This window comes from Talpa europaea (genome assembly GCF_964194135.1).
Source record: "Talpa europaea genome assembly, chromosome: X".
In the NCBI taxonomy this organism is placed as follows: domain Eukaryota; kingdom Metazoa; phylum Chordata; class Mammalia; order Eulipotyphla; family Talpidae; genus Talpa; species Talpa europaea.
In genome coordinates, this window is record NC_140081.1 from 2,329,842 (window position 1) to 2,345,535 (window position 15,694).

The window sequence follows — 15,694 nt, forward strand, 5'->3', positions numbered from 1 at the left end:
GCAGACACCCCAAGATGCTCAGATGGGCTCCCAAGATGAGAACAGGCCCCCCAAGATGTTGAGAATGGGCTCCCCAAGATGCTTAGAATGGGCCCCCCAAGATGTTCAGAATAGGACCCTCGGATGCTCAGAACAGACCCCCCCAAGATGCTCAGGACAGCCCCCCAAGATACTCAGGACCACCCCCAAGCTGTCCAGCCACAGACGCCACCCTTGACCTTCTAATGGCCGCCCTTGACCTTCTCATGGCTGCCCTTGACCTTCTCATGGCTGCCCTTGACCTTCTCATGGCCGCCCTTGACCTTCTCATGGCCACCCTTGACCTTCTCCTGGCCGCCAGTCACCGGGCGGGGCAGGGTCGTGGCCTGTGGGTGGCTCCAGGCCGAAGCCGTTTCTGGGGCGACCTTGGCTCTCCGTCCCGCCTGCTCCCACCTGGCAGAGTCGGGGGGCTGGGGTGGAGCCGGGCGGGGGGGACCCTGCCCCGCACACAGGTGTGTGCCCTGGGGTGCCGGCACCCCACCCGCCCCCCGGGCCTGGCTCCGGGACACACGCGGCTGTCCGTGTCCTCGTCCGGACTCCGCGTCAATCATCACTTCCCGTTTCCCAGAATAAAACCCGCCAGGGGCCCCCCCAGAGCGCACACGGGCCACAAGCCCATTACCAGGAGCGCCCCCTCCCAGAGAAGCCGTGGATGGGGGTCCCCGGGCGGCTTGCGGACACCGCGTCCTGCCCTCGTCCTCGGGCCACGGCTGGGGCGGGGTGGACACGGGAGCCCCCCAGGCCGCAGGACCCCACAGGCCGCGTGGTCGGGCTGAATTCCCAGGCCCCGGAGTCCGCCCAGACGGACCAGGACAGCCGGGGCTTCGCGTGTTCGTTTCCCTTCTTCCGAGGAAAAAAAAGCCGTGTTTTCCCCTCATTCAGCAGGTGCACGACGCGTCCACGCCGCAGGCAGCGCCAAGGGTGTTTTATTACGGAACCGTCTGTACAAAGTCCAACCCGAGGGTGACGCGTCGCGGAGTGTCAGCCTATTTACAATCGTTTTTTTTTTTTACAAAACAGGTTTTTGTGTTTTTTTACAAGATGCCTTCTCTCTAAACAACACGACAGACACACACCGAGCTTTTTTTTATTACACAGATAAATAAATATCGACTAGAAAGGGCCACCCTCCGGGACGCGATGCTACGGGCTGTGGGGGAGACGTCGGCCCCCTGCTCGCCGCCGGCCGCGTCCTGCCTCGGGAGTGAGGACAGAGGGACACGGAGACGCGCGAGTCCCTCTGCGGGGTGAGCACGGCCAGCGCTCACCGCGGCCAGCCCGGGCTCCTCATGCAACAGACAGACGGGGGCCGCCGCGCAGAGCGACTTGGCCTGCAGTGAACTTCAAAGCACATGCAAGGGCTGCTTGGCCGCCGCGCCCTGCCGGCGACGCCCAAGTTGGCACACGGGGGTCTGGAGAGACTGGCCACGGCCACGGGGCGGGGAGTGAGTTTTGCCATCCCGAGGCCCCCGCACGCGGGGCATCGAGCCACGGCCGGGACCAACGTCTGTGCTCGCGGGATGCGGGCAGAGGCGTCCAAAGAGGCGTCTGAACAGGGGCTGCGGGGGCCGGGGGCCGGGGGGCTTATTCCTTATAAAGTCACGGCCGGGCTCCGGGTAGAAAGGGACGCGGCCGGAGGACTCGGGCGGCGGACAGGCCAGGCTGGGCCAAGCGTGAGCGCCGCCTGCGCTGCACGCCTGCCCGACTCTGCGAGCTCCGCCTTGGAAAGACTAAAGACTGACACCGACCCTATTTTCTGATGTCAGAGCCACACACCTCCTGTCAATAAACGTATCCAAAAATTAGCCACCAAGACTATAATTTGGGGGGAAGAACAGGTCCCCCACCCTCTGGGGCACGCCCACGTGAAAATTCAAAGCATCGCAATTGTACGTGTGCTCGTCTCACGACTGTTGGTTACGGAAGTTCCTAGAAGCAGCTCGGGTTTCTTTATGGCCCAGCGGACGGCCTTCCTAACGCACGAGTGAAATTAAAATGATTGTATTTTTTGCCAAATTAGACGCTAAGCGCGTCTTGGGGTTTTTTGGGGGGAGGGATCAGTTGCAGAACGTTTCTCCCAACTACAAATCCTCACTTCAGGTCTGTTCCCCGGACAAAAGAAACGGATTTTATAAAATGAAGCACATACAATAATTTAATAGTGTCTTCCTCTGTGCACACACCCCGCACGTTCAACTCCCCACCGGTGCATAACAGTGTGTCGGCACAAACGTGACAATTAAGGTGAAACATAAACGTGCCGGCGATGGCGCGTCTTCATTTCCGAGACGCTCGGGCCTGGACACGCGACGCTGGGCAGGAGGGCAGGACGGCAGCGCGTGAGGGAAGCGCTCAGGGTATTTGCTGAGACTCGGGGGTGCTCCCAAGGAAGGCGCTGTCCTGCCCTCGCCCCCAAAATGCATAATCCAGGCTGAGGAATCGGCTCTCAAGCCACACTGTCACGTTACCAACGCCCGAGCTGATTTTTAACAAGCAAGTCCCACCAACAGCCTGAAAATCCTCGATAGTTGGGGTGTTTTCATTTTCAGCAAATGGTTCATGAATTTCTAGACTCAAAAGGGGCCCGAGGGTGCCCGCGGCTGTGGGCCACGCTCAGAAAACACGTCCACAGACAGCGAGTCGGGAGCGGCGCCGCGCTGGGGCCGAGAGCGCTGCAGGCCCCCGGGACGGAGCTGTCTGTCCTCCAAGGCGTCCGCTGGGGAAAAGCCGGTCATGGACCCGGCTCCGCTGTGTCTGAGGGTGCACAGGGGGTGCACAGGGCTGCGATGAATGGATGTGTCTGGGGGATGAAGCGTCCACTAGAAACCAAGGTGATGACCGTGTTTCGAACGCTCTGAACACGCAGCGCCTGAAGCTGCAGGATGCTCCGGGCGGTCCTGGCGCGCAACGGCAAGCAAGGGACCAAACACCTTTGCCCCATGAGCCCGGCCTCTGTGTGGCTCGGCGGCGCCTTTGCCAGACCCGCCGGCTCGGAGCTCCTGCTTCTGCGGGCCCAGGTGGCCCCCACGCCGCAGGCCACGGGGCCCAGCAGAGCCGGAGGGGGGCCTGGGGCTGAGTGGGCAGCTTGGAGGGACGGGGCGCCTCTGCCAGGCTCAGCCCAGGGCTGGGTTCCCCGCGGGGGACGTGGTCACCTCCGGGAGGGCCCTCCAGTGGCCGCAAGAGCGTGCGTGGTCCTTGGAGACGGACACCCCGCTGGCCAGAGGCCAAGGGCCCGTCAGTACCTCTCCGGAGCAGGCTTGTAGTGATGCGGGGGGTGGTGCTTGAAGTGGGGTCCTAGGGAGAGACGGGTGTCAGCCGAGGGGTTCCCACAGCCCCCCACGCCCCAGCTCGGATGAGAGGACACAGCCACGGGCCTCAATCCCATTCTGCTGTCCCGTGTGTCCCCCGTAAGACCCCAAGCTGCAGGAACCGGGGGGCCCGTCTGCAAGCTGACGACCTCATAAGCCAGTCAGAGCCCTTCGAGCCCCGCAAAAAAGGCTAAAACTTAAATCCGTGTGTGCAGCAGACAGTGACTGGGGACCGTTCGCAGCCCCGGCCAACATCAAGCCCCCCGGGGGGTCACGTCTGGCTTCTCATGCTAAGCAGAAAACATGCACTGGGGCAAATAGGTCCCCCCACCCCGGTCTCCCAGAATCTGAAGTGGGTTTCAGTAGATGCACCTGTTCTGCTCCCCACTCTGTCTCTGGGGCGTCTCTCACCCCGCCCCCCTGGCCTGCTCTTCTATGCATAAATAAATGATGGTTAAAAAAAAAAAAAACAACAAAGCAGCTCCTCATGCTGAAACAGCAGGTGACAAATAATTGGTTTTTCACTTGATGTCGCAGTAAAGGCTGCAGACTGGTTTGGGTCCAATCGTGAAGAGGAAAACTCGTGGGAACTGTGGTCATGTACCTGTCATGACAGTGCATGTAAAACGTCAAGCTGTGTCACATGCATGTGCAAAGCAGGTGACACGCATTACAGGAAAATCAGTGCCCTGCTGAGCCACATGGTCTGTTGCATGAGCATCTTGGAAGATCTCCACGGAAAGCTCCAGATGAACACGAGCTCCGAGATTCCCTCGTCTCTGCTGATGGCTTAGAGCCTGGGTGTGAGCTGAGCCCTCAGGGTACACTTGAAGCCCCTCAAGTGCAGGCTGGAGCTACAAGTCCCTCCCGCTCGCTGGCCACAGCAGCAGGCAGGACATAAAGCAGAGAGGAGGGAGCCGGGAGGAGGCCGAGCGGGGCAGGGAGCAGACACGCAGCCCCAAGGCCTTGGCTGCGACCAGCCAGACGGGAGGCCACGGCGAGGGGTGCGGGGTGGAGAGGCCTGGCAGGAGCCGGGTCCACCCTGGGGGCTGGGCACTCACTGTGGGCGGCCGAGGGCGGCAGGTCGGGCGTGCGGAAGGTCTTGACGGTGGCCGGGCCCTCTCCTCCCGCGCTCAGCACGCGCACCTCCAGGCGGTACAGGGTGGACGGCCGCAGGCTCGGCACCACGAGGAGGTGATGGTCCTGCAGACACACGCAGCCGGTGGGCGCCCGCCCGCTCCCGCCCCAGCACCCGCTGGCTCCGCGCCTCACCCCGGCCAGCGGCAGACCCAGCCCGGGGCCGCCCGCGGGCAGGACGCGGTGCCAGGGCGGGGGATGGCCCTGCACGCGGGGGGACACGGCAGCCCGGGGCAGGGGGCGGCAGCGGCACCACCGGGGCGCGGGCGGGGGCACCTACGGGCGGCAGGATCTGCGACTGCGAGATGACGCTGTTGGGCAGGCTGTTCTGCCGGCTCTCCGTGGTGACCTCGGCCCAGGTCACCTGCACGCCGGTCACCGGCTGGTAGAAGTTGGCCCTGGAGGTCTTCCAGGAGAAGTGGCCGGTGATGTTGGCGTCCCGCACCACGAAGGAGGCCGACAGGTTCTCGGGCTTGGCCAGCGCCTTGGCGAGCGTGGCACCTGCAGCCGGGGGACGTGGACACGGCTGAGACCAGCGCCGGCAGCCACGTGGGGGACGGGGCTGGGGCAGGCTGTGATCTCTTCACTCGGGGCCCCCCTGGGGTCCTTTGGGGTTGTTCTGAGAACCCTTCTTTGGGGCAGGGAGGAGGAGAGAGGGCTTTGCAGGCCAGACCTGACCCTTTCTTGGAGAACAAAGGGGCTCTGCCGAGGGGCTACTGGTGCGGTCAGAGGGTCAACAGAGGTCACTAGGAGAGGAGAGTTTCCGGAGCCCGGACGGCCGCCTCCACTGCGGGCTTTGGCCTGGAGACAGGCGTGAGGGCAAACAGCAGGGGCTTGAAAAACGTGTAAAGGTAAGTCACGGGCACAGGACGGGATAAACTCGGAGCGTGTCTAGAGAACAGGCCCAGACCGGCCTGTGTAGAAACAGTTCCATGGGCTTCTTCCTGCGGGGTAAGAGGGCCAGCGAGGGGTGTCTCTCTGACGCTGCTGGAGAGGTAAAAATAACGCCTGGATGCATCAAATGTCACCTCCAAAGCAGCTTATAATCAGAGGACCACCAGCTTATCGTTTATAAAGAAGGATACTTGCAGGTTTTCGGGTCCTGGGGCTTCAGACGTGTTTTCAAAGCAATACCAGGGGCCTCCCTGGTGGCCTAGGGCTCAGTCTCGGGCTGTCACCGCTGCAGCCTGAGGTCCATCCCCGGCCAGGGAGCACCCACAGGGCGCAGCAGACCTGTCCTGTCTCCCATTGCTCCCCTCAGCAGTGGGTATCACCTGTTCTGCTCCCGCTCTGTCTCTGGGGAGTCCTCTCTCCGCCCCCACCTCTGGCCTGCGCCCCAGTTCTGCACAAAAACAAAACCTTCAGCGCGGTACCTGACCCTCAGGGCCACTCACCCGAGTCTCCAGGGCACTGCAGGTGCTTCTGGCCTCTCCCCTTGAGAGCCGAGCAGGGAGGCGTCGTGAAGAAAACCGTCTCTGGCTTCAAGCGGCCCTTGGGCAGTACGGGCTCCACGGTCACCTTGTATTTGCAGGAAAATGCCAGGTCCCGAAGAATCACGTAGTTTTCCTAGAACGAGGGAGGGAGGGGGGGTTAGACGCCTCCCTGGGGCGGACACGGGGCTTATTCCGAGGGGCTGCTTCTCGCCGTTGAAGCGCGCGTCGGCCGGGCCGAGGGCAGGCTGGGCCGAGGCACATCCAGGAAACGTCTGTGTGTTCCGGCCGCCCCAGCAAGTCCCTTCTCTTGGCATCCCAAGCGACGGGCTGCGTGCTGCTGCTCAGAACCGCGTTCCCGTCCGCTTTGGAGAACGTTCACGAGCAAAGCGTGCCCGTCAAGTAGGACGCGGCAGCGCAGGCAGAGGCCGTCCCAGCTCGGACACGCTGCACCCGAGGCGCCGCCGGCAGCACCGCGTGTAACCGGATGCGTCCGCAGCATTGCCTCGGGCGTTGCGGGCTCCCCCTGCGCCCCCACACGGGCCCCCCAACACTGCAGGGCCACGCGGTCCGCCCGGCCAGCTTCCCCAAAGGGTGTGAATGTTCTCGTGACGACAAAAGGGCCACCAGCAGCGGCCAGAGTCGCTGTCATCCCGGGACCCGGTGGTGGCTGGGGACGCGGCAAAGTCTCCCCCTCCCAGACGCGCCAACACACCGCCCGGAAAATAATTCAAAGCTTCTGTCTGATTCAGATGAAACGCACAGGCTCGGATGCCCGTCCCTCTGGTCCGCGAGGCCTCGGAACCGGTGTTTCATGTCTGCCCCGACGGACGGCAGCTGGGTAACAGCCCCGGCCCCCACGGAGCAGGAAAGATGGGCTGAATAATCGCGTCTTCCATGCTGCCGTGGGCGCAGCAGCTCGTCCGGGAGGCGGCCTCTCCGGGGGCTCCGTGTCCACTGTCCCACACGGGCCGGGCGGGTCCGCAGGCGGGAGGCGAGCTCACCTGGGTGGTGCCAGAGGACACGGCTGGCCAGAGGGTCGCGTTGTGCTCACAAGACTCCGGAATCCACTGCACGTGGTAGCGAGCGACGCCGGGGTCTGAAAGGTCAAACGCACAGACCAAAAGGACAGTCTGGAAGTCACGTCCCGCCCAGGTCGCTGTTCTCAAGGGGCAAAAAGAGGGGACCCTTTGCGTGTCTCGAACACAAGCCCTCGGTCCCGCGACACAAAAGGATGCGCGCGGCCGAGGGCGGGAACCTCAGCTTCTTGCAGGGTGCGCGGCCCCCGGCACGGTGCATGGGCTCCCGCGCGCACGTTGGCTGAAGGCCTCCCGTGGAAAAAGGCCTCCCGTCCTCGCGCAGAAACCCTCCCTTCCCAGCACGTTCTTGGCAAGTGGGACTTTGTGAAGTGATTCCAAACCCACGCCCGCCAGGCAGGAGCTGCTTTTACTCCAAGTAGCGTGTGTGTGTCTGAGCTAAAGGCCCACATGGATGAGGCCCCAGCCCGAAGTCTAAAGCCACCGTCAAGGTGGGTTCTCACCCACGCAGCAGAAGTGACCCCTGCGACATGACGACCCAGCTCCGACTCAGGACGTGGCCTTGACCCGTGAGCACGGTTCCCTCCTGCCTGTCCCGGCAGCCAGGCCTTTCAGGCTGGCCGGTGCGGCGCATCCACGGGCGGGACTCGGTGACGACTCGAGAGTCCGCAGCCGCTGGCGTGTAAAGCCATGTGGGGTGCACACAACCGCAAAGGCCAGAAATCCAGCCAGGCTGTCCCTCCCGGGACAGAAACGCGGCTCCGCCGAGGGCCCGGCAGGCAACATTTCTCAACAGGACGTGGGGTCTTTTGTTGACTTCACGATGCCTCTTTCCCTGCGTTGCCGGAGAGCGTCCGTGTCTAGGAGACTCCGGTTTGGGGTTCTGTGGCCACAGAATGGCTTCTGGAAGAGGCTCGGACACAGGCTCGCCCCACCTCCCCAAAGTCTGGACCCCCCAAAGGTTTCTGCCACCTGCCACCACGTGCTTTAGCACCGGGTGCTGGATTTATAGATTAATATAACATCACAGTTAATAGTAGGTCGATAAGCGACTTCTGTCTTCCAGATTATGCATGCTCAGTCTTTTTCCTTATTTTTTAAAGATTTCTTTACTTATGCATACAAGAACTGGGGTGCAGGTCGGAGGTGTGGGGGTGAGAGGAGTCCCCAGAGACAGAGCGGGGAGCAGAACAGGTGGATCGACTGAAATCCGCTGCTGAGGGGAGCAGCGGGGAGTCAGGAGAGGTCTGCTGCGCCCTGTGGGTAGCTCCCTGGCCGGCCGGGGATGGAACTCAGGCTGCAGTGGCTGCGGAGAGCTTCACAGTGCTGAGACTTACCCCCTGCACCACCAGCCAAAAGCTCATTTAGAACAAAACCCACCAGGCAAAATAATACATGTTTTGGCCACAGATCCCTGTGCAGGAAGCCGTGAAATAAGCCCGCGCCCCTAACGGGGACTTGGAAGCAATTCCTGCTGCTTATTTCCAAAGCCCGACGGCCCCGCTCACCTTCCGTCTTCTTCCAGTACACCTTCACCTGCAGCTGCCCGTCCTCGTGGAAGGGCGCCCCGATTTCCAGGGGGCTGGCGGGTCTCCTCCGCGGGAAGGGCGGCGGTGCTGCGACCCCGGCTTTTCTGCTCTTCCCAAGCTGCTCTTCTGCAACCAAGAACAACGTTCAAAATGACCCCACGCGCCGGGGTTGGGGGTGGGGTTAGCTCTGCCAAACGCTCCTCTGCCGCTGCGTCTCCAGCACCCTCAGAAAGCACCCCCTCCGGCGGCCCCACCAGCCCTTCTGTTTGACATTGGGCTCCGCTGCCTGTTTGTCCAAGTCAAATGAGAGCTGGCTGCCGGGCCGTTCACCCCTAAGTCGAGACCATCTCCCCGCGTTCTGGAGGTGCGGGATCCCCTAAAAGGAGGCGGCAGGTCATCCTCCACGTGAGAGCGGCCATCACCCTAGGCATCGCGTTTGAGAGCTCACCCCACGTGCGTAGGAGGCATAAATATGATTTCTCTTGTAGCTGTTTTGTGTGGCACAAAGGACGCCTGCAAACGAATATGAAACAGCATCTCATGACAGCAACAGAGGTAGCTTCTCACGGCAGCACAGCGATGCCTGCTGGGAACCCCGAAATGGAAAGAGTCTGAGCCTGTCCAGCGGGTGTACGGGACACACGTCACACCGCCCGGCTGACCCACCTCAGTCACGGCTGCGGGCAGCCCATCTGAGAACTGCTGACATCACAGAGAGGCACCCCAAATTCCGATCGCTGTCACTGGGAAACATGAATGCGTTCGGCCACCGGGTGAAAGGCAAAGGCAGCAATTCATGTGCTGGGGAGCGGGGCACAGAGTCCCTTCCTTCAGTCGCTCTTTCTGCAAATATTTGGGGGTCACTTTGCAGGCACTGAGCTGGGAGCTGGGGCGAAGTTCCCCTAGTTACTCTGCTGAGCTCTGCACAGCTAGGGAGGCACAGGAGGAGGGAGACCCTGCCTGAGTCTGAGGAAGGCCTCGCACCTGTTCTGTGCAACAGTAGCCGTAGAATTTCTGGGAATGTGAGTCCTTAGAACACATCATACACGTGACCCAAAGAATGTGGAAACACAGCTACAAAGAGCGTTCCGCCCGGCTGTCCTCACAGCACCGTTACTCACAGCCGCCAAGTCGCAGAACCCACCTGTATGCCCACGGACAGTGACTGGATAAAGGGACTATGGAAGATATACTCCATGGAGTACTACGCAGTCGTTAAAAAGGATGAAATGGTGCCTTTGAAGACCAAAATGATTGAACCTTGGGGTGATGATGCCACGTGAAGTAAGCCGGCGAGTGGGGTGTTACTGGAGGGTTTCACACCTTTGTGGAATATTAAGCCAAGAAAATGGCAAATCAAAACAAGAATAATTCATAGACTTTATGAAAAATATACTGTTTACCCAAGGGGGTGACAAGGGGCAGGGTATGTCCACTGGAGCCTTGCTGGGGGGGGTGGGGGAAGCCTGTGCACTGAAGAAGGGGTGAAGTTGTACCCCCATATCACAACGTCATGCAATCGACTGGCAAATCCGTACAACTGGACAAAATAAAAAGAAGGCGCTTGCATAGATACGGGACGGCATTTGGTGAAGACACCGGGACCATCTGGACACACATTTTTAGCATGATTTCTCCCCATTGCGTGTTTAAAAACGGACACCCCAGCTCCTCGCTGCAAAGCACAGACACCGTAAGAACGATGTGCTGAGCGCCAGCGGCAGACAGGGGCAGTGCGCAGGAAAAGAAAACCCCACCCAGTGTGTCTTTCCACCCGGCCACTCAAGCCCGCAATCCCGGGTGCTCACTTGGGCTTCGGGTCTGGTTCTCGTCGGGAGGTTTTTCATTTTCCTGCTTCGTGCCTGCTGTCGGCGGGACACGCGCCATCCCTGCCTCCCACAGCCTGCAGGGCTCCCTTGTAACACGCTTCTTGATCCCCCCGGCCCCCCGCGAATTCACAGCCCTCTGCAGAGGGCAGGCCTCGGGCATCCCCATCAGTGAGGATTTCCCGAAACGGACCCAGCTTCTTGCACCTCCGCTTTCTGGGTTTTAAATGACCCCATTTCCCTTCACCTGGTCGTCCTGCTCAACCTGAACTCTGCCTGGTGAGAGCGCCTCGCCCTCCTGGCCCTGAGGGACACCCGCCTGCCCAGGACACCCGCCCGGCATGGTCATCAGTGGGTCCTGGGCGGGAGGGACGAGGTCACCTTGCGCGGGCTTTCCTGGGGTGCATTCCCCTGCGTTGTAGCAAAAGAATCAAACCTTCTTTGTCTTCTTTCCTGGTGCTCCTGGCCTGGCTTAGTGAGCTCCACACATTGTGTCTGTCACCCTGCAGCCCCCGTGACAGGCAGCAGAAGGGGTGAAGCTGTACTCCCCAAATTACATCGTCACGCATCGTCAGCTTTTCCATAACGGGTGTGGGTGGGAACAACTTGGGGGTTCTCTCAAGCGCTGATTTTCAATACGGTGCAAACCTAGCCTGTGTGTGACTGCATGTCGATAAAGTTTTATTGACAGGTGGGGGCCGGGAAGTGATCTGTGGGTGTCTTCTGCAGAGGCCCACCCCCTAGAAAGAGGGTTTTGCTTGCACCTGTGCATGCTGCAGGAGAAGACAGCAGGAGTGCAAGGTAGCGGGAGAGAACAAACCAGACAAGACCACCTCCTGTCAAGTTTACGCCCCCCCTCCTGCCCTGTCCATGAAGCAATTTGTAGGGTTTAGTAAAAAGGGTGCCGTGAAGCACCCCAGACCCTAAATATCGGCTTCAGCCACTCACAGGCTTTAGAAGTTGCCCACGTTGAAATTCTGCCCTTCCATGCGGGGTGTTCCAGCTTCCCGCCTTCCAGCTGGCCTGCTGGAGAGAGCAGGCGAAGCTCGCTTTGACCACACGCTGAGAAGAAATGGGTTTTCCAGACTCTTCTGGTGGAGCTCAGAGTGTCTTGTTCTTGGGAAGGCGGCAGGGAGGAGGGAAGATGCAGGTGGTGGACAGAAGAAGGTCCCCCCCTGCGGGGCGAGGCGCGGGCAGACAAGGGAGACTCAGCCTGTGACAAAGAATTGCTCGGTGGACTCTGCCTCTCCAGGCCGACCCATCCAGCCGCGCCTTGAGCGCGAGGGAACGGAGGGACCAGCTGGGTTCATATTTGGAATATTTTAGCGTCAACTGTTCAATAAACGCTAGGAGGACTGAGGATATGCGCAGAATAGAGAGAAACTGGGGAGCGCCCCTGAGGCGGGGGGACCCGGCCTTGTCAGAAAATTAGCAAGGACGTGCCTCAGTGGCACCTCGTTAAAAAAAAAAGAGGGGCATAAGATCATCCCTCTGAGAAGCGGCGAGGGCTGGCTGAGGCGGCTCAGGAGTCCTCACAGCTACGAGAACTGAGGCGCGGCGCTGCTTTTCCAGACGACGACATCGGCGTCATTTCACAGGCCGAGAGACGGGGGTCTTCTCGCGCCCCGTCCTGACCGTGGAGAGCCGGGCGGGTTCTCCGGGCGATGAGGCAAGTGTGAAACACCTGCCACCCGTGGACCTGGGCTCAGCCCTCGTACCTCCAAGACCGTCAGCTCACGTCCCCTCTGCACGGAGCTGTGTCCTCCGACCTTCACGGGACGCCCGGCCCAGAGGCGCGCACACCGGCTCGCGCCTGCCCCGCGGTGATTGTGGTGCAGACGCCCCGGAGCGCGCAGCCCCAGAGGAGGATAACTCACAAAGTCATGTATATGCTGACATTTACTGCTCGCTTGCCTATAAAATATAATTTCCCCTGCTTCTGCGCTGAAGTTGTAATTATCCTTCACCTGCAGCTGGTTCGTGCTGAAACAGGGGCGGTGTCCCCAGGACAGTCACGCACCGGGGTTGACGGGACTCTGCACCCGCGCCGGCATCCACACCCCGGCGAATCTTACAGCAGCCCCGGCCAGCAGCGCGGCCGGCCGCCGAGACCCAGACAGCGTGTGTCAAGACAGTGCTTTGCACAACTACTTCTCTTTTTACTTTTTTTTTTTTTTTTTTACTGCTTTCTTGATTGCACATGAGCGGAATCAGGGGCTCCTGACAACAAAGTGGACATTCAGGGCCAACCCTCACCTCTCCTCTTGGCCAGGAAACACGGGCTCTCGTTTTACAAGTCACCTCAACACTCAGACGCAACCTCTCCACGGGAGGAGAGGGTGGAGGCTGCGGGAAGGCAGGGGACGAGACCGATTTGCTTTCATAAATATTTATGGCCCGTGGCTTATTCCCGGGGCTGGGCAGCGGCCAGGAGCCCCCAGGGAGACCTGCCACAGCGTCCGGCCTGGACGTGTCTCGGGGGCTGTGGTTTTCCAAGCTGGGAAGAGTTGGGTCTAGACCCAGCACATGCAGGAGGAAGCACACTCTGATTTCGGATGGGGGTTGGGGGGGAGAAACATGCTGAAGGGCACACGGGTTTACATTCCTGCGAGACTCTGAGGCCGACCGGCCACTCTGTGACTCAGGGTGAGGGACGGGGCAGCGGCAGGGGGGTAGATGGGAGAAGAGGCTGATGCCAGAGGCTCCCACGAGCTCACGGTTGCGTGAGGAGCCTGGGAAGAGGCCGCCGGGCGTGCTGGGGAGCCCCGAGTCCCGTCCAAGTTCCGTGTGCAGGCTCGGCGCGAGGCCTCGGTGACATCACCTCCGCAGTGACAATGGGCTGGGTTCCTCTCCCGTTGCTTTTGGTTATGGGAATAAACATACATTAAAGTGTGGGAGTTTGCAACCCCAAACCGGTTTCTAATGGGGAAGGAATGTTGTTTATTGGAAAAGCCAGGAGGAGACTGAAAGGCGGGCTTCTTCTCACAATGGATGAAATCCCCACCACCGGCAGCAGCAGCGAGGGAGGAGCAGGGGAGGCAGAAGTTTATGGGATTTGGGTCTGAAAAGGCATTCGGGATGGAAGCGGGGACATTTTGGGAAGGGTTCAGAGAAGCAATGTTCGGTGTCTCTGCAACGAAGGAGAAATCTGGTACGTGATGAGCAGGACCGCAGACGCCTGGGCTTGCTCTCTGGAGAGCGGGGGTTTCAGAGTGTGGAAAAGCGGCAACGCTAATTAGGAGACTTTCAATTAGAGGCGGCTGCCACCCGGCCAAGGGAAGAATTGGCAGATCCCACCTGAAGCTGGAGACAAGAGCACTTTCTGAAGAGCTGGATGCGCAGGGAGAAAGACAGCAGGAGCATGAAGACCGGCCTCCCGCCCGAAAGGTAGAGCAGGTGACGCCGTTGGCGGCAGGAGAGAGAGAAAGCCCGAGCTCAGACTGAGCTGAGCCGTCCGGCGCGCGGGGGCTCACTCAAGTGGGGTAAGGCCCGCCTGCGTAGACACACTCAGGCCGTGCCTCCCAGACGTGCCCTTGTGAATAAATGACTGAATTTGGAAGAACCGGGGAAGCAACACCCCAGACAGAAACGTTTCCCCAGAATTTTCAGGGAAAGGCTGCACTGCGCCCGGCCTCCCATACAGAACATCAGCCAGATCAGCCTCTTTCAAATCCACGACACCCCCAAACAGACAATTTCTCTGTTTCTCGAATTCTTTGAACGCCTCCCTGCCAGCAAACCTGCTCACTCGCATCCTGTGTTTCCCGGGGGTAGAGGCGATCCGAGCCTCACCGTGCCGGGGGCGTCAGCCCTGCCTCTCCGACATGCGAACAGGCTTTGCGCAGGGCTCCCTCCCCAAGGACCAGGCCGCCGCGGGGACCAAGGCCAGGCCCCGCTCTCGTGAGCCGGCCGGCTTCCCAGAGCCCCCGCCAGGCAGCTGTGAGGAGCTCCGCGGTGCCCAGAGCCGCCTGGGCCCTGCTCCCTGGCCCGGGCCCACGTCCCTCAACACGGCGGACGCGCGTCAGGAAAAACAGAAATTAGGGACTTGACGATTCAGTCGCTGCACTGGAAGGCAGCTGCCTTCAAGCGGTGATGGCGCCCACGGGCGAGCCCAGCGAGAGGGGGTGCCGCGTTCTCGGAGGGCACAGGGCCAGGCACTTACTGTTGGCGGCGGGCGGTGAGGACGTGAAGTGCAGCGAGGCCTTGGCACTCTTCAGCCGCGTCTGGCCCCAGAAGGCCACGGCCTGCAGCTCCACGTCATAGTCGCAGCCAGCCAGGAGCTGCTCCAGGACCACCGAGCTCTGGGACTGCAGGAGGAGGCAAGAGCAGGGGTGTCAGCCCACCCGGCCCCCCTCGGTAGCCCGCCAGGGAGTCGCCCCAGCGCCCCCGCCGGGCAGGTCATCAGCGTCCCAGGGTCACGCTCTGCCGCGCGAGGATCTGGAGTCACCTTCACGCCAGGAACATTTCACGCAAAGGCCAAATCATCAAAATACACAACTGGAATGATCTTGAATTAAAACACTCTGAATGGGGCCTCCCCGGTGGCGCAGCGGTTGAGCGCTGGGTTGTGAAGCTGCCCGCGGCCTCTGCAGCGCCAGTTCGATCCCCGGCCGCTAGGCAAGGGTCCCACATGGCGCGCAGACCTCTCCTGCTGTGCCCGCTGCTCCTCTCAGCAGTGTATTTCTCAGTCTGCCTGTTCTGCTCCCCGCTCTGGCTCTGGTGAATCCTCTCACCCCCGCACCTCTGGCCTGCACCCCACATCTTGTGCACGTAAGTAAATTTAAAAAAAGAAAGAGCTAAGAAGCAGAGGCGACACGTGACGCAGCCTCGCCCTGCCGGCGTCTGCGTGGAGAGCACGAAGCGTCCGCTCGCGTGTGGTGTGCACGAGGGTTTCCTGCGGCCGTGATGCCCACAGCGGGGACAGCACGAGCTCGGACGGGCCCGAGAAGAGGCCCGTCCACGCCGAGGAACGCTGCTCACTCCCAAAGAGAGCGGAAAGGGTGCCGCTGACAGCAAGGCGGAAAGCGTCAGAGGGACCGACATGCAGCAGAGCGACAACGACAAGTCCTGGCCGTCGACGTGACAGATGACGGACAGAGCGAGACAGTGACGACAGCTCGTGGGTTGATGGATGACGGGCGGTTTCTGGAGGGCGGCTGCTGAGGTTCAGAGGGCGGGAAGGGGAAGGAATTGAGGGGTGTAGGGGAGGGTGGTGGGAAAATGCAAGGACCTTAAAAAGCATGAAAAAGGAAAGGCCAAACGTTGTTCCGAAATTAGGCCCCTAATCCAATGACTACCGGAGTCTCCTCAGCGCGGAGGGGACGTGAGTCATCCTGCACCTCCCACCCCCGCCCGCCCCCAGACGGCCCTTCACAGAGCAGGATTGTT

The 15,694-nt window shown here is 60.9% G+C and overlaps 1 protein-coding gene across 1 annotated transcript in view; it reads right to left on the bottom strand.

The window, feature by feature from the left end:
* Positions 1-3,274: 3,274 nt before the first annotated feature.
* Positions 3,275-15,694, bottom strand: part of ANOS1 (anosmin 1) — a gene marked incomplete at both ends in the record, with an annotated part of 93,055 nt that continues 80,635 nt past the window's right edge. The window contains 7 exons of the mRNA XM_084258341.1: positions 3,275-3,333; positions 4,409-4,550; positions 4,765-4,985; positions 5,879-6,050; positions 6,919-7,013; positions 8,460-8,606; positions 14,469-14,613. Of these exons, the coding sequence (XP_084114467.1) occupies positions 3,275-3,333; positions 4,409-4,550; positions 4,765-4,985; positions 5,879-6,050; positions 6,919-7,013; positions 8,460-8,606; positions 14,469-14,613 (981 nt within the window). The remainder of the gene's footprint in view (positions 3,334-4,408; positions 4,551-4,764; positions 4,986-5,878; positions 6,051-6,918; positions 7,014-8,459; positions 8,607-14,468; positions 14,614-15,694) is intronic.